Source organism: Pleurodeles waltl, chromosome 8 (genome assembly GCF_031143425.1).
Source record: "Pleurodeles waltl isolate 20211129_DDA chromosome 8, aPleWal1.hap1.20221129, whole genome shotgun sequence".
Lineage (NCBI taxonomy): Eukaryota > Metazoa > Chordata > Amphibia > Caudata > Salamandridae > Pleurodeles > Pleurodeles waltl.
The window spans coordinates 19,386,593-19,413,556 of record NC_090447.1 but is presented as its reverse complement, the minus strand read 5'-3'; the positions used below and the strand labels follow the sequence as shown (position 1 = coordinate 19,413,556).

General features: G+C 48.2%; 1 protein-coding gene across 1 annotated transcript in view; it reads left to right on the top strand.

Moving 5' to 3' along the window:
* Positions 1 to 1,274: 1,274 nt before the first annotated feature.
* LOC138249310 (vomeronasal type-2 receptor 26-like) overlaps positions 1,275 to 26,964 on the top strand; it is a 179,521-nt gene continuing 153,831 nt past the window's right edge. Inside the window, exons 1-2 of the mRNA XM_069203268.1 lie at positions 1,275 to 1,351; positions 5,586 to 5,877. Of these exons, the coding sequence (XP_069059369.1) occupies positions 1,275 to 1,351; positions 5,586 to 5,877 (369 nt within the window). The remainder of the gene's footprint in view (positions 1,352 to 5,585; positions 5,878 to 26,964) is intronic.

Sequence of the window (26,964 nt, the reverse complement as noted above, 5' to 3'; positions counted from 1 at the left end):
CGCATGCACACTGCTAGTGCAACTTCTTCCTCTTTAAGGTTACTTAATATAATTGAGGATACTGTGACAAAATTACCCATTCATTGCATCCCCAAGTACAAGTCCGGGGCAGCCCCAGATTCATCTTGAATTTGTTTTAACACTTCCAAGAAAATTGGCAAGTGTCGGTATACCATGTGTGGTAGTATAGATCGTGGCAAATACCGTGCCCCAAGTTTTGTAGTTATGTACTGTGGGAACCATCCCAAATGGCAAGCACATAGTTAATATTCTATGCTCATCCTGAGGTCCCGTATGGAGCAATGCCACTTCCAGTGCATTTATTATTTGAGCTAACTAAAACGGAATCTCTTCTCGTTTGGCAGGTACTTTATCCATGATTGAATTTACAGTAGCAGGATTAATGCCTGATGTTACAGCATGTGGTTGCACTGGGGCAGCATGTGCTGGCTTTGTATTTAATGTTTGCATTACAGACTGTACTATTCATCTGTATATTGCTGCATGCTCAGCATTTAAGCTCAGCATATAAGCGACAGACTTCAGCTACCGTTTGCTGCAGCAGGGTGAGGTGTAAATATGGCCAATAAAGGCCAGATGGGACCATCATTACTTAGAGGTCGTAACCTAACATGTAGAATTGTATGAGGTAGGGCGCCATCAAGCCAATTATTATGTTCTTGATAAGATAGAGGTATTTCTAGATATGCATATGCTCTGTATTGTGCAGGTGCGTTTGCAGGTGTATAGTGATGAAATGTATTTGTGTTCTGATCAGCTGCTGGAAAATGTGACCCAAGAATAAAACATTTTTGTTCTATAGGCTAAATGAGCCTCAACAACAAATGTAACAGGACCCCCCTGGATTTGGGCGGCAGAATCGCTTGCACTGTGGGAGACTGAGTCTGAACCCTCTACTGGTGACACCTGTCGGCCTAATCCGGGTTTGAGTTCCTCATCTCCACCCAAGAGCAGGGATGGATGGGCAAACGAGCGCATGACACAACTGATTCCTCAGGGAAATCGTGGTCACTCAGATTACATCCATTTCACTCAGTTACATTAGTCTCACAGATAAACAAGGACAATCAGAGGCCTAGCAAAGAACAGCTAGATAGAGAAAATAAAACAAGACCACAAATGTGGCCATTGTTAAAATAATAAATGAAGCTGAATAAAATATGTCCAGGTTAAAGTGCACAGCAGCAGGTCTGGTTTGCTAAAATAACGTGTATGAAGCTATAACTACTGTGGCTACACAATAAAACACATCGATGAATAATGCGATCTTAGTACTATGTTTACATGATACGATTGAGATTGATATTATCAACTATTTTTATAATGATCTGTGAGTAGAATACTTGAGGAATTCATTTTCTCTTCATTGTATTTTTTGTCTTCTCGGTTATGGTTTTTAAAATAATACTTTGCTTTTGTTGAATCTCATGTTTGTTTTCTTCTGTGTGTGAGAAATAAAATGTATACTTTCTGAACTTTGCCGTGAAGTAATTTGGCACAGTATGCCCACTACCCTATATTTCTGGTTTCTGAAATACTGGGGGAGTTTATTTTCTTTATAGTTACTTAAGACCCTGTCCCTTTGGTTTAGAAAGGTTGTTCTCCTTTTTTGTGTGACTATCACTGATTACACTGTACCATCTCTATACTAGTCTCTCGCACCATACCGGGGAGGGAGTGGCTCCACCCCTTTGCAAACTCTAGTACCTCCAACCCTAACTACACTCTGGCCGCTCCACCACCATCTGTGACCTAAAAACCCTTTCCTACCTTCCTCGTCTTAATTAGCATTGCCCCTTTGTCTCCTTATCTGTTCTTTTGTGTTACTTCCTGTTCCTTGTCCTCAAATCCTTCCAGGAAAGGGAGTTTACTCATTTTGCAGATCCACCAGTTTAGAGTTTTCCCAGTCTGTGATGTTGAGGCTATTGTCCTCCATTTTGTTTTTGTTTTTCTATGAACCGTGGGGAAAACTGGTTTCCCACCTTTGCAATAAGGTTAATTTGCTGATAGAAGCCATTACCTGTTATTTGTACCAAAAACTACTGAACATGACATGCACCAGGAATCTTCAACCACACAGCTGTAGTAGCTTACACCATCCTGGAGCCGGCAGTGCTTTTCCCACCATGGATATGCTTTTGAAATGCTGATAAAAGATACCAATCTTGCATCCGTCCACCAGCCAACATTCAGCAATATATTTTCTTCCAATCCATTATGTTTAACCTGCTCACAGAAGCCCCAATGATTGTCTACCACAACCTGCTCAGTGTGAGCCAGCCGCCCATCCACCAACCAAGAACAGTGCTTTTTCTGCCACATCCCCTGAGTTTAAACCCCACCCTTTTTTCTGCCTCTCTCAGCACAGCATGCATTTGGCCATCATATAAAGGGAATCTTAAAGACTCCTGGAATTAACTCAGACTAATTCAAGAGCATCTCAGCCCCACAAGACCCAAATTCAGCAAACTAATCTCCATCAAACTCATCACCACAGTCAAACCACCAGCAGTGAAAACAATAAAACACTTTCAAATAATGACTCCCTCTTCAGCTCGATGCGCAGCAGATATTAACGACACCCTCTGCTTAAACATCATCTAGGAGTCATGGTGCATCACCCTGCCAAACACATCCCTTTTTGACTGAGTTCTATTAAAATTGAAGATTTGGAGGTGGATCAGCTAATTCATTAAGACTGCTGCATTTCTCAGGTGCTTCTACTCATTGAGGTGTACGGGTTGTGTGTGGAATCCTATTTGGGGAACCTGGCCAGCAGAAGTGGCAGCTGACATGCTGGTATTCTCCACCATAGGTTCATGCTCCATTTAGGAACGAGAATCTCTTAAAGGGACTCCCTTCTCCTTTTCCACAGAAAGGCCATCATGGCAGCTGAACATGTAGGCTAACAGAAGCTGGCAGAGGAGGGGAGCTCACAAGCCCAATTGAGAACTTCAGAAGAACTTGCACCAAAGTTTCCCCTCACATGAGGCAGAGGGCAACAGCAGGAACAGCTTGAAGAGGCCTCCACTAAAGGAACAAGGGATCTTGCCATCATGTTGAACGTTGAACTCTCTGCACATGACAATGGATGGTTGAATGGTAAGGATAAATGGTCCAGTCATTATATGGATCTCCTCTTTCATGCCTGAAGCATATACTTCTTCCAGTGGTGGGACTTTGAGGTAGTGACATGATGCCCAAGATCAACAAACAAAATGGAATGAGGAGATGAGGGAATTCTTCAGAACAATATCAAGAAATATCATGAAATCTCAGCGATATGGGTGACAACAGCATAGTCACAAATTTTTTATTTTATTTCTCATTATGAATTTTTCCAGTTTCCCTGGAGTGATATTTTTGCTATTTCCTCCACATTTATGCCCAGTTTGTCTACCTAGTTTCTGCCTCTGAAGGAGGTGCGGGCCTGCCAACAAATATTTTCATTCATTTTCTTTTACATGTTGTCCAATGTGTCTACTGGAGTTCACTGTTTGTTAGGATGTCTTGGGGTGCTCAGGGATATTTTCCATTATTTGCATGCATTTTGTCCAGAAGATCTGCTGTCATCCTGGGTGACAGGGGGGTTGTGGGGCGCTATTATATTTTCCATGATATTTCTGTATTTATTTCAGTGTTTCTGCTTGCTTGCTGCTGGAATGGAGGGTACTAGGGTGCCTACAGATATATGTGAAGTGCCAGATTTTCTGCAATGTTTTCAGTGTGCTTACTTTAATCCTGAGTATATTGGGATGCTTAGGATCTAATAGATATCTTCCCCACTGTTTTGCATGTTTTCAGTATGCCTACTGGGATTGTAACTGTGGTTTTGTGTCCTGGGGGCAGTCCAACATTTTTCTTCAAAGATTTGGCCCTTTTATTCTCTGATCTGGCATACATGTTTTCTCTCTCAAACTCCTTCATATGTTTACTGGCCCTGGTTGCTATTTTGCATACCTTGCTTTTCCTCATATATTTCATGGGCTATAAATTTAGCATGGTCTTTCTTTCTACTTTACCTTTCCTACTATTTTTCCAGGGTGTCTGCTATGGCCCAGGAAGAAATAGGGCCCTGCGGTGCCCAAGGAAAATGTCCTTATATTTTCTGCATCTTCCCAATGTGTATGCCAGTGTGTATGCCAGGAACTTTAGCATTTTTGGGAGATGGGGCTAGGGAGGCAGCTAAATTATCTGTTTCTTTTCCAATTCACCTATTGGACTCAGTGGTATGTTGTGCATGCTGTGAAACCAACAGATATTTCTGTTGCTTTTCGTGGATTTTTTTGTCCAGTGTCTTTTCTGGGCTAGTGCTTGTGCTGAGAGTTTTAAAGTGCCCACGGATATATACCCTGAGTTTTATGCATTTCTTCCAGTGTACCTTCCAGGATTGTGTGAGTGTTGGGGTGCACATAGATAATTTACACATTTTTTCCAGCATGTTGCCAGTGTGCCTGATGGAATCTTGGGTGTGTTGAAGTTCCTGGGATAACCACATACGTGTTTGCTTATTTATCTACATTGTACTGGGAGGTTTGGAATTTTCCCTGGGGTGTCCACCTTTTACCACTATGTCAGCTTCAGATCTGATGGGTTAGGTACCAGGGCCACCTGTCCCCGTGCTGCTACATCGCTCTTGCTCATGTCTTCTCTTTGCTTTTCCTCAAATTACTTGAGTGCCTTCTGCTTGCTTTTTCCTTATTTCACTGCTTTCTCCTTGATTTTCATCTAGTTTTTGTGTGCCTACTCGTTGCTTTTATCTTGTTTTCACTGCTTTATCCTTGATTGCTTCCCTGCTTTTCTGTGTCTTCTCCTTGCATTCCCCCATTCTTTGTGTGCCTTTTTCCTGCTTTCCCTCCTTTTCACTGCTTCCTTCTAGCTCTTGTCCCTGTTTTCTGTGTGCCTCCCCTTACTTTTACCTAATTTTCACTGCTCTCTCCTTCCTTTACCATTGCTGCTCCTGCATGCCCGCTCAATATTTCCCAACTCCTGCCCAGCCCAGCCCACCACCTCCCAGGCGCTACTTAATGGAGGCCACAGCGTGACCCCATTGAGCAGGTCCCAGGCCAGCTCTCCCTGTGCTGGCTGCTGTATTGCTCTTGCTTCTGTCTTCTTCTTGCTTTTTCAGCACCTTGAGACCCTCACAGGTGATTTGCCTCGCTAAATCAGGATCTAACTCAGGTCCAGTGTCTTTGCAGAGGAGGTTTTTCCCTCAGATGAAACAATGTACGGCAGATGCAAAGAATATGAATGACAGTTTCTGTGCCCAGGCCTCAAAGGCAGCACCTTGTGATTTGAGCAGCCAATATCCACCATGCCGTGCCTCTGTGTGGATAGAACTCATTTTAAGACAAACAACCAGGTCATAGTTTTAAAAGAAAGGGTCTGGCTATTTGGATAAACATATCTGAGCAAAACTGATTGCTGGCCAATTCTGGAGCTATCAAGTTGGGTTATTTTTGTTAATGAAACATTGTGTTATTGATGATCTTATCATATATATTTGTGTTTTTAATTTCCAATCTATTAATTATTGAAAATATATAATCCGTAATATATTGCAGGTTCTACATACGATATTACCGGGTGGTCCTGGCCATGGTGTTTGCTATTGAAGAAATCAACCAAACTCCAGATTTTTTACCAAACATCACCCTGGGTTTCCGTATCTTTGATTCCTGTATCTCTGAGAAGCAGGCCCTCCGGGGGACCCTGGAGCTGCTGTCCGGGAAGGAAGGGGCAGTGCCTGGATACAGCTGCTCAACACACCCCCTAATGGCAGGAATAATTGGGGAAACATTATCATCCCTAACCATCCCCATGGCCAGGATCATGGGGGTCCTTCATTATCCTCAGGTAAGGGAACCCATGTTGCTGATATACACTATGGCTGTAGGGCCTGGAAACTAGGAAGCACAACCATGAGTCTGGGGAGTTTGAGGAACCAATGCTAACCACAGAAGTAGCACCTTCTCCTCATAACTGCAGTCTAAGGGCACATGATTAGCAAGGTACTTCAGAGGAATTGATACTGCAACACATCAGCAGCACTTGTCGATTTTTCCACCTTCCAGCAACAATCAAAGGTTAACCAGAGCTGTAGGAGAATGAGCACAATAATCAGTTCTCCATAAGGGAAAAAGTAACTCGACTCAACTGAAAATGAAGGATGGGTCTTCTCATAAGTGTTTCGACTAGGAGGTCTCCAATTCTTGTAAGAGATACCACTTCTACTCAGCTGTGACCATCACCAAAGCTTTGGGGCTGCAAGGGGCTGGAACTGTAGCTCAAAGCAACAAACACATAACAGCATTCTCCCTTTTCTTAGATAACATTATACATCAGGGTTCATTTGGTATTCAAAGAACTTTCTGAGGTACTCTCATAAATTACCTTGTAAATGGATGCTGTACATTTCATAAAATAGAAAGGTCCCCTGTTCTCACTCTCATTACGGAGCTGGGTCAGTTCTCTCCAGTCTCTGCAGTTCTGTTGGACCTCTCTCCCTAGACACAAACAAGTCAGTATTTCTTTGTCTATGCTTGCATGAGCACAGACGCATCAGACTATTACTCCCTGCTAACCTCGAGGGTTTGGACATAGAGGTCCTTCTAGCTTCACCAATACTCTGCAGCCCCTCAGAAGGCTTCAGCATCCGTACCTCATAGCCCCTTCCAACAGAGCCAATGATGCAGGAAGCCTCTGTCCAACCCCAATGAAATCGGCTGAACATTCTCCGTTCCAGTCAATGCGGCTGCCACAGGACCTTTTTGTTACAGGAATTCTTGGTCATGGGACCCTTTCAGGAGAACCCTTAGAGGGTCATTATGACCCCGGCGTTAGGTGATAATGTGGCGGTAGTACGGTCAACAGGCTGGCGGTACATACCGCCACATCATGACATTGGCAGGGTGGCTGCAGCCAACCTGCCAATTTACCATTCCTACCACCAGGGCAGTAGCGGCTCCCGGGCCGGAGATAACAATCTCCAGCCCGGCGGCGGCTATTGTATCGCCGGCGGCATTTTGAGCCTACCTACTGCCATGGTATTTGTGGCCTTCGGAATGCCACAAAAACCATGGCCGTAGGCCCTACCTGTGACATGGAATTTCTTCCCTGTCACTGGTAGGAGGCTCAGCCGCCCACCCAAATACCTCCTAGACAGCCCCCTCAGCCCCCCTCCATCCACGCTCCCCCCTTCCAATCTCCCACCCCCCCCATACACACACACTCACCGACACGCACCACGCATACACACACTCACTCACACTGGCATACACGCATTCATACACGTAGGCATCCATTCATTCTCTCACACATCAGTACATGCATCCACACTGAGATGCAGACAAGCATTCACATTTCTATTTGTACATGCATTCTCACACATGCATACACCAACACAAACAACACTATACGCACAATCGCATACACGCACACACTTACACGTTCATGCACACAACCCCACATACAACACTGCATATCCTCCTCCCCTGTTGGAAGCCCAATTTACCTGCATCCAAGGGGTCTTCAGGCAGGGAACGGGACGGGGCGCTGCTACCAGCCAGCAGAACACGACCAGGCCATATCATGTGTCATGATATGGCTGGCAGAGGTCTACTGGCGTGGTGGTGCTGGTGGTAGCACCGCCACCTTACCAACATCCGCCAGTATGGCCACAGCCAGATTTCCGCCCTTCTGGTGGCGGAAGTCAGGCTGTGGTCATAATCTGGCAGATGGATGGTAGCCCCAGCGACGGTCTTTTGGCGGCTGTCACAGCGGTGGTAGGCGGCTTATACCACCAATGTCATAATGAGGGCCCTAGTCTCCACCACACTGTTTGGTGTCACTAAATTCAGGATATATATCAGACTTTGTGTGGCTTAGTAAATACGGAAATGCATTTTACATTGTATTGCGTCTAAAAGTGAGGCCACCCACACTCAAAATGTTAGTAAATCTGGGCCAGAGAGACACAGCCCTAAACCAGAAGCACTGCAAACCTGTCACAATCTCAACCAACAGTACAACAATGCTTTAGTGAGCATGATGAACCGGCCACCTAACGGCTTAATGGGGGGGATAGGTTCCACTAGGCAGTTGTGTGTTTATGACTCCTTTGACTTTCTTTGGACACCCTGGTCTCCAAACAAAAGCTCACAAAAACCACTTTCTGAGGATAGTGCAATGGGGCGGTGGGGTAGGGGAAATAAATGGAACAAGAGAGGAAGACAGAAAGAATAACTGGAGGGACAGTGGGAAGGATGGTTAGATAAAAAGATGAATGGGTAGAGAGGGTGGATGTAAATAATGGTGGATGCTTAAAAGTAAGATGGGGTGGAGGGAAGGAAGAATTGAGGGAAAAGCTGATAAAAGAAAGGAGAGATGGAGGGAAGGATGGACGAGAGAAGACATAAGGGAATACGGAAAGAAAGAAGGAAGGGTAAATGGATGATAAAAGATAGAAAGAAAAATGGGAGGATAGATCAAAGAGATAGGGGAAAAAAGAAGCACGTATGGATAGATGGGTGGATGGGTGTGTGGATGGATGAAAAATCATCAGAAGGAATGATGGGGAAGAAAGAATGTATGAAATGAACAAAAGGTGTAAAAATAGAGGAATAAAAGACAGCAGAAAAAAGGAAGGGAAGGAAAGATGGAAAAGGGCAGAGAGAAGGATTGAGAAAAGAAAGACGAAAGGACAGAAAGAAAGAGCACAAAAAAGGAAAATGAAGGAAAAGAACAAAGAAGCAAATACAGAATGAATAGTATTAAAAAAAGTGTGATAATGGGGAAACATAGAGAAAGTAATTAAAGAAATGAGACACAAAAGAATAAAGATCATATAGTGAGGAAAGTAGGTAAAGAGGAAAAAAATCAATAGAACTTAATGTGGCTAAGGAGAAAGATGCAAACAAACAAAGATGGCGAGAAAGGAAGAAATAAAAGAGAAAGATGAAAGAATGGAAACAAAATAGAAAGAAGGAATGAAATATAGAAAACCTGAGGATGCAGACAAGGAAAGATAGAACATGGGAAGAAAGATTATACGAAGATGAGAGGAAAATGGAAAAAGGAAAAATACCTCTAGGGTAGTTGAGCCTCGTTCTGTGCATTATGTGCATTATAAAGCCTCCACCTTTAGACTGAATCCCCCCAGCGCCGGGTCCACTCACTCAGTCACTGATTCCCATTTGGATTTGCTTCTAAGGGGGGTATTTTATGTTTCCTTCTTGCTCGTTTGCTTCTGACGTGTGTGCAAATACTAGTACTCTGTGTGAATCCTGCAGGGTTGGTTGATAGTTTCATCCTTCTGATGTCTGCAGGTTGACTGTGCTTAGGTGTTACTTACAGACGTGTACAACAGCTGATCCCCGTGATGGCCATGCCTATGTGAAAGAAATTATTATCACTGGAAAAGGGCATCCATGAAGCATGTGTTACAGCAGCTGATCCTCTCACCCTGCCCCTGTGTATGCTAGGGAATCTTTCAACAAGCACTGGCAAAGCCAATAGCTCACACCTCTAAAATGTGAGGGCTAAGCTATTGTCTGTGCAATGCTCGTTGGTGGAGCATCAGCAGAAATAAACAAAAATGGATGTCGATGCTCCATGGTGCATTCACAGGCATGAGCATGGGCTGGAATCTCAGAATGGGTTTTGTTTATGATAAAAACCTCGACCAAGAGAGTACATTTAATTTACCATTCCAGGGCAGCCAACTGGCATTTTGGAACGCTAAATAAATTACAAGAAAGGAAGGGTGGGGCACAAAAATAAAGGAGTGAGCAGTCTGGTGGCAGTATTCAGCTCTTGGGCTCTTGTAAAGGACAGAAGAATATAGAAAGTGAGAAGAGATGGTTCCAGGGAGCACAGGTGGGGATCAAGCTGCTGGCAGCCAATACAAATTAGAACAAGCATTGGCAAATCCAATAGGCCGGGCCTTGGCAGGTTCAAGATTTTTTCTTTGCATAGATATGTCTAGAATTGATACAGTTCACAAATGTATTTATTCTGAAATTCTAATGTTATATATAACCCTTATCAGTAACTACGTGGAATAAATATTAATTGGTAAGCGTATCATAATGGTGCAGGATAAACAAAGAGCCATAAAGAACAACAGTACAAAACATCAAAGCATGCAGTAGGAATGCAAGACAACTAAATGTACCGCAAAGCTGAAAGGTGCCATTCATATTCTGAATAAGAAAGGCTATTGCAAAGAATAGGATTTACAAGGCCCTTGAGCCTCCTTGCGTCGCTCTAACATCATTTTTTTATACTGGCGTGAGGTAGGCATTGCTGAAGCGCCATATTTACATAGTAGCGCAATACATGCATTGCACCACTTTGTAACCCCTTGTGCCACAATATGCCTGCACCAGGCATAATGTATGCAAGGGGGCGTTCCCCCACAGGTCCTAAAAAATGGTGCAGTGAAATCGACACAGGGCAGGCGTTAAAGTGACAGGCGAATAATAACATATCGGCCTCCGTAGTGCTTTGCGCCAATCCAGCAAAGCACCACAATAGCATCATAAATTCTGACACAATTGTGCTAACGTGCTGCCATGGTGCACTGTATTGTAAATACAGCGCTACCATGGTGAGGTTAGGGGGACTAACGTGGATGCAACAAAAGTGACGATCAGGACTGATGCACCACTTTCTTGTATATCTAGCCCTAAGTGCCATCAGAGCCATTGTCATGCGGCATAGAAGGACCATACGCGACACGGTTCACTTAACTATGCAGCAAACAAATAATATGACATACTGTTTGACAGTATTCAGTCACTAGTTTGTAATTTTAACAACATTTAATGCCGAAATCTGCAAATTATATATCAGGTGATGGATCATGTAGCAAGTGTGATAAAACCACAGGCTGTAGAATTGCATCATTTCTTTGGCACTCTATGTAAGCAGAGCCACTGGAAATAAGTCAATAAAAGGCAAATTGTGCGGCATTAAGGGGAAGTGTACATGGCAGTGGGGGTGGTGACTGCACGTGTGCAGACTGGTCTGGAGGGTGTGCTGGTGATGGGCGTACTGGCTGATGGTGGTGTGCATGCAGGTGTGAGTGGCGACGTCACAGGGAGGGAGGAGGGAGACGAGGAGGTGGGGGACACAGAGGAGGTAGTGGCTGTTGGCATGTCTGCATCTGGATGTTGCTTGGGTGAATGTTTGTGTGATCTGTGGTGCTTATGTCTGGATGAGCTGCCCTTGGGTGTTGAGGTGTGTGCAGGCTGGTCTGTAGGTGTGGATGGGATAGGCAGAGGAACAGGGGAGTGGGACTGGGTGGAGGGAGTTGGAAGAGGGAGGCTGGAGACAGGGACAATGGCTGCCGTCAGTGCTGAGGCCAGAGCGTTGAACGATCGCTGCTGGGCAGCCTGACCCGAATGAAGGCCCTCCAGGTATGCATTGCTTTGATGCACCTCCCTCTCCACACCCTGGATGGCATTCAAAAGGGTAGGCTGCCCAACAATTATGGTCCTCAGGAGGTCAATGACCTCCTCACTGAGGGCAGCAGGGGTGACTGGGGCAGGGCCTGAGGTGCCTGGGGCGAAGGAGATGCCCGGCTTCCTGGCCGTGCGGGGACGGGCCAAACGCTGAGGGGCTGCTGGGAGGGCGGAGCTGGTGCGCTGGGTGGCGGCTGTACCTGTAGTTTCGGTGGGCACGGATGTTGCCGCCACCGCAAGGGAGCTCCCATCCGAGGACGTGTCGGTGTCACTGACGTCTGCACGGGTCCCCGTTGTGGAGCCCCCCTCGCCCTCCATCTCACTGGTCACCTCGGAGTCCGTTGCATGGCCCTCTGGGGCCATGTGAGATGCAGCTCCCTCTTGCACCGATGCCACTTCTCCTCCGCCTGATGATGCTAATGCACACATTCCCAGAAAAACAAAGGAAATGGGGGGCGGGGGGGGAAAATTAAGACAAGTTGAGTGCATGCATTGGGGACACTGTTAGCAGAGAGGACAGACACAGAAGCCCCCTGCACTACGCTGCGCACTTGGGGTACACTACTCATTCACTGGGACATGTCCTACAAGCCTATGGGCGACAACTGCCCACACAGAATACACAGGTCCATGAATAGCGTTACTAGGCACCCTACAGAGGGGGGGGGGCGGGGGCACAGGGCCATGCCTCACGGAGGGGCCTAGCCTACAGAAATCGCCCTGGCCTAGGGATACCCACAGCCCTCCTCCCCCACCCAGGCACCTCCACTGTGCGCAAATAGCAGAATGTGCTGGTACTCACCCCCTTGTGTCTGCTGTGATGTCCTCAAGCGCCCATCCAAATCGGGGTAGGCCACCGCCAGGATCCGGGACATCAGGGGGGTCAAGGTATGACTGGCACCCCTCCTAGGTTGGGAGGCCATCCCCAGCAGAGCTTCGGCGGTCTTCCTGCTCCCGCGGCGGATGTCCTCCCACCTCTTGCGGCAGTGGGTTCCCCGTCTGTTGTGGACCCCCAGGGCCCGGACGTCCTTGGTGATGGCACGCCAAATCTCGATCTTCTGATGGGCGCTGACCTATGTGACATGTACAGGGGGGGAAAAGAAACATCATCACTTTTCTGCATGGTGGGTGTGAGTGGCCCCCCCTCCCCAACCTTGCCATGTGGCACATGCTCTCATCTGTCGTGCCATGCATTCCTCATTCGCTCCCCTCCCCTCCATCGTACATCCACCCCACTCATCCCAGGCATTGCCCACTAAGCATGGTCCCAGTGTACTCACCTGTTGGTCTGGAGGACCGTAGAGTAGCGCATACTGGGGGAGGACCCCGTCCACGAGCTTCTCCAACTCTTCGGAACTGAAGGCGGGGGCCCTTTCCCCCGTCGCAGCAGCCATTGTCACTTCCAGACCGAGGTCACAGCAGCACTTGCAGTATAGGTCCTCTCCTGTGGATGATCAGGTCTCGAGTGATTAAGCAGATAGAAAATGGCGGTTACTGCCGCGGCGGTGCGTACCGCGGCGGTGCATACCGCGGCGGTGCATACCGCGACCGCCGGCGCACATCGCCATTGGCTCCTGAAACCCATAGAGTTCAATGTTATCCAATGCGGCTTTGCGCCGCGGTCTTCGACCGCCTACCGCCACGGAGTGCCACGCCAGCACAATGACCTCACTTCACATTGTCACACTTCACAGGTCAGGCAGCCGCCATTTCAAGGGCCCACATGGCTTAATTCCTACTGCGTCACACATGCCTAGGCCTTGCATCGACACTCATACAAGCCATTCATTCCAGAGAGAAACGTGTACTGTGCAAGCTGTGGGAACTTACCTGTGGGTTGATTGACTCTGTGCTCGCTGTTGTCCTTCCTAGGCACCGTCCGCTGGGACTTGCGAGGAGACGTAGGAATGTTCCTGTGTACAGACCGCTGGTGGACCTGTCGAGAATGGAAGAACGACATGTCATACTGACCTACAGACTCAACCGTGCCACTATACAGGAACTGTGTGCCCAGCTGGAGCCAGACCTGATGTCACCCATACGCCAACCCACAGGGATCCCCCCTCTAGTGCAGGTGCTGTCAGTACTCCATTTTTTGGCTAGTGGATCATTTCAAACTACAGTCGCCATATCATCTGTGATGTCTCAACCTATGTTTTCCAAGGTATTCTCCAGAGTGTTGTCTGCACTGATGAAATACATGCGGAGCTACATAATTTTCCCTGAGGTGGCTGACTTGCCTACAGTGAAGGGTGATTTCTATGCCCTTGGACACAATCCCAATATCATTGGTGCCATTGATGGTACCCATGTGGCTTTGGTCCCCCCAAAAGACGATGAACAGGTGTACAAGAACTGAAAGAATTATCATTTGATGAATGTCCAGGTGGTCTGTTTGGCTGACCAGTACATCTCCCATTTAAATGCCAAGTTCCCAGGGTCAGTGCATGACGCGTACGTCATGCGAAATAGCAGCATCCCTTATGTGATGGAACAGCTACAGAGACAGCGTGTGTGGCTAATTGGTGACTCTGGTTACCCCAACCTGCCTTGGCTATTGACCCCAGTGAGGAATCCCAGGGCAGAGGAACGGTACAATGAGGCCCATGGGCGTACTAGGAGGGTGATCGAGCGGACCTTCGGCCTCCTGAAGGCCAGGTTTAGGTGCCTGTGAGAAGGTAGCCTCTTTCTAGCCTTGTTACCCCCACTTTTGGCCTGTTTGTGAGTGTATGTCAGGGTGTTTGTCACTGTTTTCACTGTCTCACTGGGATCCTGATAGCCAGGCCTCAGTGCTCATAGTGAAAACACCATGTTTTCAGTATGGTTGTTATGTGTCACTGGGATCCTGCTAGTCAGGACCCCAGTGCTCATAGGTTTGTGGCCTATATGTATGTGTCACTGGGACCCTGTCACACAGGGCCCCAGTGCTCATAGGTGTGCATGTATATGTTCCCTGTGTGGTGCCTAACTGTCTCACTGAGGCTCTGCTAACCAGAACCTCAGTGGTTATGCTCTCTCATTACTTCCAAATTGTCACTAACAGGCTAGTGACCAATTTCACCAATTTACATTGGCTTACTGGAACACCCTTATAATTCCCTAGTATATGGTACTGAGGTACCCAGGGTATTGGGGTTCCAGGAGATCCCTATGGGCTGCAGCATTTCTTTTGCCACCCATAGGGAGCTCTGACAATTCTTACACAGGCCTGCCACTGCAGCCTGAGTGAAATAACGTCCACGTTATTTAACAGCCCTTTTACACTGCACTTAAGTAACTTATAAGTCACCTATATGTCTAACCTTTACCTGGTAAAGGTTAGGTGCAAAGTTACTTAGTGTGAGGGCACCCTGGCACTAGCCAAGGTGCCCCCACATTGTTCAGAGCCAATTCCCTGAACTTTGTGAGTGCGGGGACACCATTCCACGCGTGCACTACATATAGGTCACTACCTATATGTAGCTTCACAATGGTAACTCCGAATATGGCCATGTAACATGTCTATGATCATGGAATTACCCCCTCTATGCCATCCTGGCATTGTTGGTACATTTCCATGATCCCAGTGGTCTGTAGCACAGACCCTGGTACTGCCAGACTGCCCTTCCTGGGGTTTCACTGCAGCTGCTGCTGCTGCCAACCCCTCAGACAGGCAGCTGCCCTCCTGGGGTCCAGCCAGGCCTGGCCCAGGATGGCAGAACAAAGAACTTCCTCTGAGAGAGGGTGTGACACCCTCTCCCTTTGGAAAATGGTGTGAAGGCAGGGGAGGAGTAGCCTCCCCCAGCCTCTGGAAATGCTTTGTTGGGCACAGATGTGCCCAATTCTGCATAAGCCAGTCTACACCGGTTCAGGGACCCCTTAGCCCCTGCTCTGGCGCGAAACTGGACAAAGGAAAGGGGAGTGACCACTCCCCTGACCTGCACCTCCCCTGGGAGGTGTCCAGAGCTCCTCCAGTGTGCTCCAGACCTCTGCCATCTTGGAAACAGAGGTGCTGCTGGCACACTGGACTGCTCTGAGTGGCCAGTGCCACCAGGTGACGTCAGAGACTCCTGCTGATAGGCTCCTTCAGGTGTTAGTAGCCTTTCCTCTCTCCTAGGTAGCCAAACCCTCTTTTCTGGCTATTTAGGGTCTTTGTCTCTGGGGAAACTTTAGATAACGAATGCATGAGCTCAGCCGAGTTCCTCTGCATCTCCCTCTTCACCTTCTGATAAGGAATCGACCGCTGACCGCGCTGGAAGCCTGCAAACCTGCAACATAGTAGCAAAGACGACTACTGCAACTCTGTAACGCTGATCCTGCCGCCTTCTCGACTGTTTTCCTGCTTGTGCATGCTGTGGGGGTAGTCTGCCTCCTCTCTGCACCAGAAGCTCCGAAGAAATCTCCCGTGGGTCGACGGAATCTTCCCCCTGCAACCGCAGGCACCAAAAAGCTGCATTACTGGTCCCTTGGGTCTCCTCTCAGCACGACGAGCGAGGTCCCTCGAATCCAGCGACACCGTCCAAGTGACCCCCACAGTCCAGTGACTCTTCAGCCCAAGTTTGGTGGAGGTAAGTCCTTGCTTCACCTCGCCTGGCTGCATTGCTGGGAACCGCGACTTTGCAAGCTACTCCGGCCCCTGTGCACTTCCGGCGGAAATCCTTCGTGCACAGCCAAGCCTGGGTCCACGGCACTCTAACCTGCATTGCACGACTTTCTAAGTTGGTCTCCGGCGACGTGGGACTCCTTTGTGCAACTTCGGCGAGCACCGTTTCACGCATCCTCGTAGTGCCTGTTTCTGGCACTTCTCCGGGTGCTACCTGCTTCAGTGAGGGCTCTTTTTCTTGCTCGACGTCCCCTCTCTCTGCAGGTCCAATTTGCGACCTCCTGGTCCCTCCTGGGCCCCAGCAGCGTCCAAAAACGCCAAACGCACGATTTGCGTGTAGCAAGGCTTGTTGGCGTCCATCCGGCGGGAAAACACTTCTGCACGACTCTCCAAGGCGTGTAGGATCCATCCTCCAAAGGGGAAGTCTCTAGCCCTTGTCGTTCCTGCAGTATTCACAGTTCTTCAGCCTAGTAAGAGCTTCTTTGCACCAACCGCTGGCATTTCTTGGGCATCTGCCCATCTCCGAGTTGCTTGTGACTTTTGGACTTGGTCCCCTTGTTCCACAGGTACCCTCAGTCAGGAATCCATCGTTGTTGCATTGCTGATTTGTGTTTTCCTTGCATTTTCCCTCTAACACGACTATTTTGTCCTTAGGGGAACTTTAGTGCACTTTGCACTCACTTTTTAGGGTCTTGGGGAGGGTTATTTTGCTAACTCTCACTATTTTCTAATAGTCCCAGCGACCCTCTACAAGGTCACATAGGTTTGGGGTCCATTCGTGGTTCGCATTCCACTTCTGGAGTATATGGTTTGTGTTGCCCCTATCCCTATGTTTCCCCATTGCATCCTATTGTAACTATACATTGTTTGCACTGTTTTCTAAGACTATACTGCATATTTTTGCTATTGTGTATATATATCTTGTGTATATTTCATATCCTCTCACTGAGGGTACACTCTAAGATACTTTGGCATATTGTCATAAAAATAAAGTACCTTTATTTTTAGTATAACTGTGTATTGTGTTTTCTTATGATATTGTGCATATGACACTAAGTGGTACTGTAGTAGCTTCACACGTCTCCTAGTTCAGCCTAAGCTGCTCTGCTAAGCTACCATTATCTATCAGCCTAAGCTGCTAGACACCCTATACACTAATAAGGGATAACTGGGCCTGGTGCAAGGTGCAAGTACCCCTTGGTACTCACTACAAGCCAGTCCAGCCTCCTACATTGGTTGTGCAGTGGTGGGATAAGTGCTTGAGACTACTTACCACTCTTGTCATTGTACTTTTCATAAGAGAAAAATATACAAAACAAGGTCAGTGTATATACACATAGCCAAAAAGTTTTGCATTTCCTCTTTTCACTCTTTTCTAAGTGCTGAAAAGTACTTCTAAAACTTTCAAAAAGTTCTTAAAAGTTTAAAAAGTTTTTCTGTCTTTCCAAAAAGTTCTGAATTTTTTTTTTCTTTTTCCACACTTTAACTCTCTCTAAGAAAATGTCTGGCACAGGAAAAAATGTTGAACTGTCCAAACTTGCATATGATCACCTTAGCTGGAAAGGAGCAAGGAGTCTCTGCATAGAGAGAGGTTTGAGTGTAGGGAAGAATCCTTCCTTAGAACTGTTAATTAATATGCTTAGAGTACAGGATAAGGCCATAAGTGCCCAATCTGTAGAAAAAGTAGCTAATGGTTCTCAATCTGATCCAGGGACTCCCCCAGGAAAAGGTTCAGGAAAGAAACTTCTCAGCCTGCCCATTACTAGACAGTCTAGCATAGTTGGTACAGAGGTTGAATCACACCATACTAATGGTGTGCTCTCACATTATACTGGTAGCCAAGCTGTTAGGGTGCCCTCTGTAAGGGACAGGTCTCCTTCTGTTCATTCCCATCATACCTCTGTATCTAGAAATGTCCCTCCCACCCACCCTGATGACAGATTGTTAGAAAGGGAGCTCAATAGATTGAGAGTGGAACAAACCAGACTGAAGCTCAAGAAGCAACAGCTGGATTTGGATAGACAGTCTTTAGAATTAGAGAAGGAAAGACAGAAGTTGGGTTTAGATACCCATGGTGGCAGCAGCAGTATTCCCCATAGTCATCCTGCAAAAGAGCATGATTCCAGGAATCTGCACAAGATAGTTCCCCCTTACAAGGAGGGGGATGACATTAACAAGTGGTTTGCTGCACTTGAGAGGGCCTGTGCTGTACAGGATGTCCCTCAAAGGCAGTGGGCTGCTATCCTATGGCTATCATTTACTGGAAAAGGTAGGGATAGGCTCCTTACTGTAAAAGAAAATGATGCTAACAATTTCCAAGTTCTTAAGAATGCACTCCTGGATGGTTATGGCTTAACCACTGAACAGTACAGGATAAAGTTCAGAGATACCAAAAAGGAGTCTTCACAAGACTGGGTTGATTTCATTGACCAGGAAGTGAAGGCCTTGGAGGGGTGGTTACATGGCAGTAAAGTTACTGATTATGAAAGCCTGTATAACACAATCCTGAGAGAGCATATACTTAATAATTGTGTGTCTGATTTGTTGCACCAGTACCTGGTAGACTCTGATCTGACCTCTCCCCAAGAATTGGGAAAGAAGGCAGACAAATGGGTCAGAACAAGGGTGAACAGAAAAGTTCATACAGGGGGTGACAAAGATGGCAATAAGAAGAAAGATGGTGAAAAATCTCAAGATAAGCATGGGGATAAGGGTAAAACCAAAGATCCCACTTCAAATCTTAAACACTCTTCAGAGGGTGGGGATAAAACAAATTCTTCCTCTTCTTCCCAACCTGCACACATTAAAAAGCCTTGGTGCTTTGTGTGTAAAAACAGAGGCCATAGGCCAGGGGATAAGTCCTGTCCAGGTAAACCCCCTGAGCCTACCACCACTAATACATCAATCTCTAGTGCCCCTAGCAGTAGTGGTACTAGTGGTGGGACTGCTGGCAACAGTCAAGCAAAGGGTGTAGTTGGGTTCACTTATGGGTCCATAGTGGAAACTGATGTCATCAGTCCCAAGACAGTTTCTGTCACACCTAGTGGCATTGGCCTTGCCACACTGGCTGCTTGTCCCCTTACAATGGATAAGTACAGGCAGACAGTTTCAAGAAATGGTGTTGAGGCCTTGGCCTACAGGGACACAGGTGCCAGTTTCACTTTGGTGACTGAAAACCTAGTGCCTCCTGAACAACACATCATTGGACAACAGTATAAGATTATTGATGTCCATAACTCCACTAAGTTTCTTCCCTTAGCTATAATTCAGTTTAGTTGGGGTGGAGTTACTGGCCCTAAGCAGGTGGTAGTATCACCTAGCTTGCCTGTAGACTGTCTCTTAGGTAATGACCTAGAGGCCTCAGGTTGGGCTGATGTAGAGTTTTATGCCCATGCAGCCATGCTGGGCATCCCTGAGGAATTGTTCCCTCTCATTTCTACTGAAATGAAAAAGCAAAGGAGAGAAGGCCTGAAAACTCAGGATCCCTCTCCATCAACAGGTAAAAAGGGTATCACAGTATCCCCTAACCACCCTACCATTCAGGATACTATTCCTGTGGTGGGAGACACCTCTCCTGGGGTGGCACCTGTTCCAAGGGAATCATCAGCTGCCAAAGCTGAACTCCCTGAGGTGGAAGTACCTCTCTGTGGGATAACTAACATTGGTGAGAAAAACAGCACCATTTTAGTTAACATGGAGCATCCCTCCAACCCTCCCAGAGAAACTTTAGTGCAGAAACCCTGCACTACCTCACAACACTTAGGACAGCATCCCTGCCCTAGTGTGGAGCTCATAGGACAGCATCCCTGCCCTGCTCCAATTCAAGAGAAACAGCATCCCTGTTCTCTCTTCCAGCCAGATGGACAAAGTTTTTGCCCAGCTATGGCTTTTCTGAGACAGCATCCCTGTCTGGCATTTCCATCACTACAAATAGGTTCAGTGGACAATTCCCACTGCTCTAAACTAAAACTTACTGATAGAAACTCTGAAAATACATCTTCACATTGTTGCTTAGCTAAAAAACTTCAAACAGGGTGGTTTACATCCCCACAGGGAAGTAACCATATAGTGGATGATAAAGGGAGTAACCAATCTATTGCAGAGCTACTCTCTACTTATCACCACTTAGACAATAAAGTCTCAACTGGCCAAGGTTAGCCTTATTGTCCTTCGTTTGGGGGGGTTGTGTGAGAAGGTAGCCTCTTTCTAGCCTTGTTACCCCCACTTTTGGCCTGTTTGTGAGTGTATGTCAGGGTGTTTGTCACTGTTTTCACTGTCTCACTGGGATCCTGATAGCCAGGCCTCAGTGCTCATAGTGAAAACACCATGTTTTCAGTATGGTTGTTATGTGTCACTGGGATCCTGCTAGTCAGGACCCCAGTGCTCATAGGTTTGTGGCCTATATGTATGTGTCACTGGGACCCTGTCACACAGGGCCCCAGTGCTCATAGGTGTGCATGTATATGTTCCCTGTGTGGTGCCTAACTGTCTCACTGAGGCTCTGCTAACCAGAACCTCAGTGGTTATGCTCTCTCATTACTTCCAAATTGTCACTAACAGGCTAGTGACCAATTTCACCAATTTACATTGGCTTACTGGAACACCCTTATAATTCCCTAGTATATGGTACTGAGGTACCCAGGGTATTGGGGTTCCAGGAGATCCCTATGGGCTGCAGCATTTCTTTTGCCACCCATAGGGAGCTCTGACAATTCTTACACAGGCCTGCCACTGCAGCCTGAGTGAAATAACGTCCACGTTATTTAACAGCCATTTTACACTGCACTTAAGTAACTTATAAGTCACCTATATGTCTAACCTTTACCTGGTAAAGGTTAGGTGCAAAGTTACTTAGTGTGAGGGCACCCTGGCACTAGCCAAGGTGCCCCCACATTGTTCAGAGCCAATTCCCTGAACTTTGTGAGTGCGGGGACACCATTCCACGCGTGCACTACATATAGGTCACTACCTATATGTAGCTTCACAATGGTAACTCCGAATATGGCCATGTAACATGTCTATGATCATGGAATTACCCCCTCTATGCCATCCTGGCATTGTTGGTACAATTCCATGATCCCAGTGGTCTGTAGCACAGACCCTGGTACTGCCAGACTGCCCTTCCTGGGGTTTCACTGCAGCTGCTGCTGCTGCCAACCCCTCAGACAGGCAGCTGCCCTCCTGGGGTCCAGCCAGGCCTGGCCCAGGATGGCAGAACAAAGAACTTCCTCTGAGAGAGGGTGTGACACCCTCTCCCTTTGAAAAATGGTGTGAAGGCAGGGGAGGAGTAGCCTCCCCCAGCCTCTGGAAATGCTTTGTTGGGCACAGATGTGCCCAATTCTGCATAAGCCAGTCTACACCGGTTCAGGGACCCCTTAGCCCCTGCTCTGGCGCGAAACTGGACAAAGGAAAGGGGAGTGACCACTCCCCTGACCTGCACCTCCCCTGGGAGGTGTCCAGAGCTCCTCCAGTGTGCTCCAGACCTCTGCCATCTTGGAAACAGAGGTGCTGCTGGCACACTGGACTGCTCTGAGTGGCCAGTGCCACCAGGTGACGTCAGAGACTCCTGCTGATAGGCTCCTTCAGGTGTTAGTAGCCTTTCCTCTCTCCTAGGTAGCCAAACCCTCTTTTCTGGCTATTTAGGGTCTCTGTCTCTGGGGAAACTTTAGATAACGAATGCATGAGCTCAGCCGAGTTCCTCTGCATCTCCCTCTTCACCTTCTGATAAGGAATCGACCGCTGACCGCGCTGGAAGCCTGCAAACCTGCAACATAGTAGCAAAGACGACTACTGCAACTCTGTAACGCTGATCCTGCCGCCTTCTCGACTGTTTTCCTGCTTGTGCATGCTGTGGGGGTAGTCTGCCTCCTCTCTGCACCAGAAGCTCCGAAGAAATCTCCCGTGGGTCGACGGAATCTTCCCCCTGCAACCGCAGGCACCAAAAAGCTGCATTACCAGTCCCTTGGGTCTCCTCTCAGCACGACGAGCGAGGTCCCTCGAATCCAGCGACACCGTCCAAGTGACCCCCACAGTCCAGTGACTCTTCAGCCCAAGTTTGGTGGAGGTAAGTCCTTGCCTCACCTCGCTGGGCTGCATTGCTGGGAACCGCGACTTTGCAAGCTACTCCGGCCCCTGTGCACTTCCGGCGGAAATCCTTCGTGCACAGCCAAGCCTGGGTCCACGGCACTCTAACCTGCATTGCACGACTTTCTAAGTTGGTCTCCGGCGACGTGGGACTCCTTTGTGCAACTTCGGCGAGCACCGTTTCACGCATCCTCGTAGTGCCTGTTTCTGGCACTTCTCCGGGTGCTACCTGCTTCAGTGAGGGCTCTTTTTCTTGCTCGACGTCCCCTCTCTCTGCAAGTCCAATTTGCGACCTCCTGGTCCCTCCTGGGCCCCAGCAGCGTCCAAAAACGCCAAACGCACGATTTGCGTGTAGCAAGGCTTGTTGGCGTCCATCCAGCGGGAAAACACTTCTGCACGACTCTCCAAGGCGTGCGGGATCCATCCTCCAAAGGGGCAGTCTCTAGCCCTTGTCGTTCCTGCAGTATTCACAGTTTTTCAGCCTAGTAAGAGCTTCTTTGCACCAACCGCTGGCATTTCTTGGGCATCTGCCCATCTCCGAGTTGCTTGTGACTTTTGGACTTGGTCCCCTTGTTCCACAGGTACCCTCAGTCAGGAATCCATCGTTGTTGCATTGCTGATTTGTGTTTTCCTTGCATTTTCCCTCTAACACGACTATTTTGTCCTTAGGGGAACTTTAGTGCACTTTGCACTCACTTTTTAGGGTCTTGGGGAGGGTTATTTTGCTAACTCTCACTATTTTCTAATAGTCCCAGCGACCCTCTACAAGGTCACATAGGTTTGGGGTCCATTCGTGGTTCGCATTCCACTTCTGGAGTATATGGTTTGTGTTGCCCCTATCCCTATGTTTCCCCATTGCATCCTATTGTAACTATACATTGTTTGCACTGTTTTCTAAGACTATACTGCATATTTTTGCTATTGTGTATATATATCTTGTGTATATTTCCTATCCTCTCACTGAGGGTACACTCTAAGATACTTTGGCATATTGTCATAAAAATAAAGTACCTTTATTTTTAGTATAACTGTGTATTGTGTTTTCTTATGATATTGTGCATATGACACTAAGTGGTACTGTAGTAGCTTCACACGTCTCCTAGTTCAGCCTAAGCTGCTCTGCTAAGCTACCATTATCTATCAGCCTAAGCTGCTAGACACCCTATACACTAATAAGGGATAACTGGGCCTGGTGCAAGGTGCAAGTACCCCTTGGTACTCACTACAAGCCAGTCCAGCCTCCTACAGTGCCTGCATATGACAGGGGGATCCCTAATGTACTCACCAAGGAAGGTGTGTCATATCATTGTGGCCTGCTGAATGCTTCACAACCTGGCTTTGCGATGCCAGGTGCCTTTCCTGCAGGAGGATGGTCCAGATGGTGGTGTTGTGGCCGCTGTGGAGCCTGCGGAGAGTGAAGAGGAGGAAGACGAAGAGGACGACACAGACAACAGGGACAGAGTGATACTGCAGTATTTCCAGTGACACACAGGTAAGAATTTACTCCAGCATTTAAAACTATCTGTAACAGTACTGGCTCTCTACTGTCTGACCTTTCCCCCCAATGTATGGTAACTTAGTTGTGGATTTCACTTCCTATTTCGGTGATCTGGTTCCCACGGAGTGCCCTCCGGTTTATTTCCCCATGGACTACCGCTGTGTGACACTGGTATGTTGTCATCACAATGTAACTGGACATTTTTGGTTGGTTATGTCTAATACATTTGGTTTAAAGAAAATAAATTACAGACTCCAGATGGTTTTGGTGCAATAATTGTGTTTATTGAAATGAAGAAATGGGTGAATAGTTCAAAAAGGGTGATGGGTGATGGTGGAGGCATGTCCTTGGCAGAGTCCAGACTCTCGTTTGCACAGGTGCATTGTCCATATGCCTGTGGAAGGTGGAGCAGGGGCAGTTCTAGGTTGGACAGGGTGAACAAGTGGGACAGTGGGATGACATCCGGGGGGATCCTTTCCTGGCGGGGGTCTTGACATCATACTCTGTCTTCTTCCTGGATCTCAGGCCTTTCTTGCGGGTGGTTTTTGTTCTGCAGGGGGTGGGGTCCGGGTGGCCCGTTGCTGTTGTGTCGGGGCCTCCTAACCACTAGCGCCGGCGGAGGTGGTGGGCTGTTCTTCGTCCATGCTAGTGGCAGGGGCCCTTTGGGGGGCCACATGGTCCCGCAATGTGGTAACAATCTGGTTGAGTGCCACCACAATTGTACCCATTGCGGAACTGATTGTGCGCAGTTCTTCCCGGAACCCCATGTACTGTTCCTCCTGCATGGCCTGGATCTCCTGGAACCTGGCCAGGACCGTCACCATTGTCTCTTGGGAGTGGTGATACGCTCCCATGATGGTGGTGAGGGCCTCTTGGACAGAGGGTTCCCTAGGCCTGTCCTCCCTCTGTCGCACAGCAGCCCTCCCATTTCCCCTTTGTTCCTGGGCCTCTGTTCCCTGGACGGTGTGCCCACTACCACTGCCCCCAGGTCCCTGTTGTTGTTGGGGTGGTGGGTTACCCTGGGTGCCCTGTAGTGGTAGACACACCGCTGCTTGACCTGTCCTGGAGACAGAGACATGGGCCCGCTGGGTGGGTGCTGTGCTGGTGTTTCCAGAGGGGGGTAGGTCTGCTGTGGCCTGTGGCTGCCTGAGGGGAACCGACTGTCCAGAGGTCCCCGATGGTCCGGGCTGGTCATCAGGTTCCAGGTCGACAGAGCTGCTGTCATCACTGGGGACCTGTTCTGGGGGTGGGATGGACATTTCTGGACCCTCCTGACCGGTGTGTTGGCGTTCCGGTCCTGCAGGGGTAAAAGAGTATGGTTATTGGTTCTGTGTGTGCCATGGTGTGCGATTTGTGTGTGCCCTTGTCCCCCAGTGCTGCCATTCCCTTGTGGGAGGAGTTGTGAGGGTGGTTTGTGGGGGGGGGTTGGTATGTGCAGTGGTCATGCTTAGGTGATGGGTGTCCATGGTTTGTGTTGGCATTCAGGGGTTGGGTTGGGTGGGTTGTGCTGGTGAGACATTAGCAGGGAGGATGTGTGATGGGGGTTGGGGGTGAGGGTGGGGGTGTGGGTTGGCATGCTGGTGGTTGGGGGGGATGAAGTAGTTGAGATTAGACTTACCAGAGTCCATTCCTCCGCCTACTTCAGCGAGGCCCTCAGGATGCAGGATGTTCAAGACCTCTTGCTCCCATGCTGTGAATTCGGGTGGGGTGGGTGGGGGTCCGCCGCCAGTCTTCTGCACAGCGATGTTGTGCCTTGACACCATCAACCGCACCTTCCCCCGTAGGTCGTTCCAGCGCTTGCGGATGTCCTCCTGATTTCTGGGATGCTGTCCCACAGCATTGACCCTGTCGACGATCCTTTGCCATAGCTCCGCCTTCCTGGCTATTGTGGTGTGCTGCACCTGTGTGCCGAAGAGCTGGGGCTCTACCCTTATTATTTCCTCCACCATGACCCTGAGTTCTTGGTCCGAAAACTGGGGGTGCCTTTGGGGTGCCATGGGGTGGTGTGGATGAGGTGTGGGGTGGTGTATGTGGTGATGAGTGTGGTGGTGTGTGGTGCTTTGTGCGTAGATGTGGTGTGGGTGTTGATGTTGGGTTCCTGTGTGTGTTGTGGTTTGCGTTCCCTGTGCTCTCTCTCTGTGTATTGCGCCTTGTCTCTTAATTACTAGTAGTGGGGGTTTGTGGGTGATGTGGGTGTGTGTTTTATAGTTGATTGATTGTGTGGGAGTGGTGCATGTATGTGTATCTGGTGTGTGTATTTTGATTTGTCCAATGTGGCTGTGTTTTGGTGCTGGGTGTGTATCCTGACCGCAGCGGTGTGTACCGCCAATGGAATACCGCGTTTGAATGGCCGCCGCGTGGATTCGTGGGTCGGAATGGCATGGGCGTATTTCTGTTGGCGTGACGGTGGAGGTTTGGTCATCTGCAGTTTATCGCTGACCGCTGATGTGGCGGACTGCAGTGGAGGTCGGATTTTTGGCGGGTTGGCAGTTGTGGGTCAGAATGACCGTGGCGGTTTACCGCGGCCGCGGCGGTGTTATGGCGGTCTTCTGACCGGCGGTAACTGCCTTTTACCGCCGAGGTCAGAATGACCCCCTATGTGTTGCAGTGATCGTTGCTCCATTTTTAGGGGCGAGCGCAAAGCACTCTGCCCCCTGCAGTAATCTCTCTTTGAGCTTCTGACCACTCCCATGTCACGTCTGTCATTTTAATTGGTTCGTGGGCTTACCTTTTAAAATCCGTTTGCTTTCGTTTGTGAAAGGCATGCATCTGTCATGCCTTTTCTGGTGTTTAGCCCACCTACAAAGCACCGGTAAACTACTGAAAGCATACGATGCTCTATGTTTTCAGCATGGTTTCCGAACTACTTTATCCTTTTATTTTCCATGCAGCATGATCGCACTGGGGTTTACATAGCACAATCGAGCTCTGTTTTTCTGTTTTAAATTTCAGCACGATCGTGCTGCATTTATTTATTTTAATTTGTGTGGCAAGATACGTCCGGTTAGGAGTTTACAATGCTAATAGCTCTAACTCGATCAAATGCGAGACCCGTTGCATTGCAAATGGTTGTTAATTTAAGCATCATGGATTTAAAAGAAAATAAAAAATTTGAGCCTCAGCTGGGAATCGAACCCGTGGGTTCAATTCACCAAAATGCTGGAGATAGTGGGAACGACATCACACGCCCTTTGACCTTTACTGTGACTCATAGACACATGCACATATACACCCACTTTCCCTCATAGAAACACACTCCCACCTGCAAGAAAGCACACCTCGGGCCCTTGAAAGCATTTTGCCTACCCGCCTGA